The sequence below is a fragment of the Bison bison genome, unplaced genomic scaffold (genome assembly GCF_000754665.1).
Source record: "Bison bison bison isolate TAMUID 2011002044 unplaced genomic scaffold, Bison_UMD1.0 scf7180017845348, whole genome shotgun sequence".
Lineage (NCBI taxonomy): Eukaryota > Metazoa > Chordata > Mammalia > Artiodactyla > Bovidae > Bison > Bison bison.
In genome coordinates this window covers 4,962-9,182 of record NW_011475921.1, presented here as the reverse complement: position 1 = coordinate 9,182, position 4,221 = coordinate 4,962, and the positions used below count along the sequence as shown (strand labels likewise).

General features: G+C 63.6%; 1 protein-coding gene across 1 annotated transcript in view; it reads right to left on the bottom strand.

Moving 5' to 3' along the window:
• Positions 1-4,221, bottom strand: part of EPHA2 (EPH receptor A2) — a gene marked incomplete at its 5' end in the record, with an annotated part of 13,747 nt that overhangs the window by 7,455 nt on the left and 2,071 nt on the right. Inside the window, 9 exons of the mRNA XM_010833808.1 lie at positions 5-324; positions 524-585; positions 713-898; positions 990-1,115; positions 1,282-1,337; positions 1,931-2,030; positions 2,448-2,601; positions 3,043-3,158; positions 3,862-4,194. Coding sequence (XP_010832110.1) covers positions 5-324; positions 524-585; positions 713-898; positions 990-1,115; positions 1,282-1,337; positions 1,931-2,030; positions 2,448-2,601; positions 3,043-3,158; positions 3,862-4,194 — 1,453 coding nt within the window. The remainder of the gene's footprint in view (positions 1-4; positions 325-523; positions 586-712; positions 899-989; positions 1,116-1,281; positions 1,338-1,930; positions 2,031-2,447; positions 2,602-3,042; positions 3,159-3,861; positions 4,195-4,221) is intronic.

The window sequence follows — 4,221 nt, the reverse complement described above, 5'->3', positions numbered from 1 at the left end:
CGACTGTCCCCTCAGCACCCCTGGGGCAATCCCAGTCAGGGCCACGCTCCCCGGAGACCCAGGCCCCCGTGTGAGAAGGCAAAGGCAGTGCCCCCGAGGCCGCCCGGCACTCACACTGGTGGTGTAAGTGGCCTCGGGGTCGTCCTCCAGCACCCGGGAGAGGCCGAAGTCAGACACCTTGCAGACCAGGTTGCTGTTGACGAGGATGTTGCGGGCGGCCAGGTCGCGGTGGACATAGCTCATGTTGGCCAGGTACTTCATGCCGGCCGCGACGCCCCGCAGCATGCCCACCAGCTGCAGCACGCTGAACTCGCCGTCCTTCTCCTGCAGGGGCACCTGGCCTCAGCCGCCAGCCGGCCACGCCCACCAGGACGCCCCCCCAACCCTGCACCAGCCAGGCCACGCCCACCGAGACCCAGCCCCCAGCCAGGCCACGCCCACCAGGTACCCCAGACAGGCCACGCCCACCAGGGGCCCCCAGCCTCCAGCCAGGATCCCAGCCGACCTGGGCCCACATCCTCACCCGCAGGAACTTGTCCAGGGCCCCGTTCTCCATGTATTCGGTGATGATCATCAGAGGTTTGTCTGCGGAGGTGCGCACAGGTGTCAGGGCAGGGGCGCGGCTCTCAGCAGAGGCCCTACTGGGGGCCCCAGCGGGTGCCCCTCCCGTCCCGTACGGGTCCCCCACCCCCACTCCGGAGCCAGGACTCACACTTGGAGACGACGCCCTCCAGGCGGATAATGTTGTGGTGGCTGAACTGGCCCATGATGCTGGCCTCGCTGAGAAAGTCCACTCGCTGCTTCTCCGTGTAGCCGGCTTTCAGCGTCTTGATGGCCACAGGTACCTCCTTCTTCCCCGACGCCTTCAGGGTGCCCTTGTACACCTCCCCAAACTCTCCTGCAGGCAGGCGAGGTTGGAGAAGCACTGTCAGCCCAGGTATCAGGTGCTCCCAACCCACCCCAGGCCCCTCCGCGGCGCGCAACCTCACCGGCTCCGATCACCTTCTGCCGCGTGACGCAAGACGGATGGATCTCTGTGGTGAACTTGAGGACAGCCTGGTTGGGGTCCTCGTAGGTGTGGGGGTCCACATAGGTCTTCAGGGGTTTCAGTTGTTCTGGGAGGCAAAGGAGAGGCGGGGTCACAGACAGCTTGGGGAGGGGAGGGGCCCCTAGAGCAGGGGGAGGAGGAGGAGACAGGCCAGGGACCCCCGGGGGAGGCCCGGCTCCATCACAGACAGGGGGCACGAGGACGGCAGGCGGGCAGCAAGGGCCACAGCTCACCTGATTTGGAGAAGTAAACGTCCTCCGAGGACTGGCGTGTCCGCAGGCTCTTCCTCCTGTGAGGTCCCGTGGGAGACCAGACACATAGGGAGTTCAGTGACCCCCTGTGTCAGAGCCTCCTGACCCTACCCTGGCCCTGAGTTGGGGCCTGGTGTCCTCAGGCAGAGGAAATGAGCAAGCCGGCTCCCTCCTTGGCACCTATTCCCTGCCGTGGCCTTTAAGTGGCTGTAATGCAGGCTTCCTTAATTAGAGCGCCCGGAGTTTCCTGCCCGTGTGTCCCGAGGAAGTATCGACACGCCATCCTGATGACCACTCTGCCTGGGGCCCCTGGGGCCCCCCAGGCCCCGTGCGGAGCCCTTCACAAGTCGCTGCCATCTTCACACACACACAGCTCTCCAGGCCCTGTGCGGAGCCCTTCACAAATCACTGCATCTTCACACACACACACACACACACACACACACACACACACACAATGGCCCCCCAGGCCCTGTGCGGAGCCCTTCACAAGTCGATGCATCTTCACACACACACCCCAGGAGGCAGGGACTAGATTCCTATCAACCTCATTGTCCCTCAGGAAACTGAGGTTTGCATCCCCGTGTCCCGCCTGAGTCCTTGGGGAGCCTGGCCGTGGGTTCCCACGAACCTGCGGTGGATGAAGAAGCCGATTCCTGCCAGCACCAGGAGCAAGACCGCACCGACAGCCACACCGCCGACCACTGCCATGTTGCCAGACCCTCCCGTGGCTGTCGGGGGAGACCAGAGCATGACAAAGGAGCCCCCACACTTCAAACCATGGTGATCCCCCGGTTGTACTTAGAGCCTTAGACACTTGCTGGGTGCCTCTACTACTGAGGGTCCATGAGGGTCCTTATCCCCATTTCACAGATGGCAAACGAGAGGCCCTCCCCAGGGAGCAGAGCAGGCGTGGGGGACCCTTTCCACACTGCAGGATTTGAACTGGGCCTGTCAGTGCCAGAGCCCACATCCTTCTCTTCTCACAGCACAGCCCTGGTTCCCCCTGCCCTCTGTCCTGCCCCCTTCCCAGGCTTGGGGCTGACCAGGAAGGGGGCACTTCTAAGTCCTCTGATCTACTCCCTCCACCCAGGATGTCCCGGCAGTGTCGGGACGCTGGTCCGGCCTGCACCCGGGCCCCGACTCACACAGCGTCTGGAACTCGTGCACCTTGCTGCCCGCACCCTGGCCCTCCTGCGTCAGCGCCTGCACCTGCACCAGGTAGACGGTGTCTGGGGCCAGGTCGTCCAGCGTCACAGAGAAGCCTTCCGTGCGCCGCACGTTGTAGCTGTTGGAGTCGCCCTGCGGGGGTGTTCAGCAGGTGGAGGGACAGACCGTGAGGACAGGGGAGGGCTGTCAGCTCAGCCTGCCGGAAAGCGACTCCAGCTTAGCAGGCTTAGTCGCTGTGTTAGCAGGGTCGGTGCCCTTCTTACAGAGGCTGCAACTGAGGCTCAGTGAAGTGAAGTGACTCGCTCCAGGTCACAGCCAGCAAGTGGAGGACCCAGGACTCAAACCCAGGTCTGCCTGATCTCCAGGACTGGGCTCTCCTGCACCCCCACCTCTTCCAGGGATTCCAGAACACCGCATCTTCTCTCCCATAAACCCCTGCTGGCTGGCCTCGGAGAGGCAACTCTCAGGAATACCCCAGACCCCCATTTCTGCATCTGCAGAGCAGAGCTTCTCCAGACGGCTGTGTCGTGTGGGGAGCATCCCTGTGCCCAGCCCCGGCCCTGCACGCATTACCTTCTTGCGGTAGGTGACCTCATACTTCCACACGCGGCTCTGCTGCAGCGGAGGGATGATCCAGGAGATGCTCAGTGAGGTGGTGCTGCGGCTCTCCAGCTTCACCTTGGGGGGCTCTGGGAGGGACAGTGGTGGCGGGAAGGGGTGTGAGAAGCCACCCAGGGGCAGGGGGCGCCCTGAGGGAGCACCCAGACCCAGTGCCATCCACAGCCTGACCTGGGGTTCTCAACTTCCAGCCCCAGAGCACAAAGCCCCAGGCTGGGGCCCCAACACAGGCTGGCACATCAGGGGTGCCCCATGAGTATTTATGAGTGCATAAATACTAAAAGGAAAGCAATAACCTCTCTATGGACCAGCCTACATATAAGGATTTCTTAAATTCTCTCAACAGCCCTTAAATAACCCCATTTTACAGGTGCTTCCTGGTGGCTCAGATGGTAAAGAATCTGCCCGCAATACAGGAGACCAGGGTTCGATCCCTGGGTCGGGAACATCCCCTGGAGAAAGGAATGGCAACCCGCTCCAGTATTCTTGCCTGGAGAATCCCATGGACAGAGGAGCCTGGCGGGCTACAGTCCCTGGGGTCACAGAGTTGGACACGACTGAGCGACTGACACTTTACAGGTGAGGACACTGAGGCTCAGAGAGATTAAGTAACTCGCCCACAGTCACAGAGCTCAGAAGAGGTTCCAGGGGCCGCGCCTCGGACCACTCTGTGCTGCCTCCCTCTGAGCCCGGCGGAGCTCTGGGTGACCATCCTAGGGAAGTGCCCCCGCCCGGGCGGGTCGCACGGGCACGGCCCCACCCCGGGGCCCTCACCGGTCTGGTTGATGCTGACGCTGGCGGTGCGGAAGCTGCGGGTGCTCACCAGGCCCGAGACGCCGTTGCGGGCCTCTACGGTGAAAGTGTAGTTCATGTGGGGCTCCAGGTCACTGACGGTCACGCTGGTGCGGGTCAGCCCCAGCGGCGGCTCCGAGTAGCGCACACTGGCCTCGCAGGGCCCGCACTCGCCCGACTCGGGCCAGCACTGCTCACAGGAGACGCTGTAGGTGAGGTCCTCGCGGCCCCCGCTGTCCTGGGGGGGCGTCCAGCGCAGCTCCACCTTGGCGCCCATGCCCACGGCCGTGAGGTAGTGCGGGGCAGACGGGGGGCCTGCATGGGGCAGGGCGGGGCGCGGAC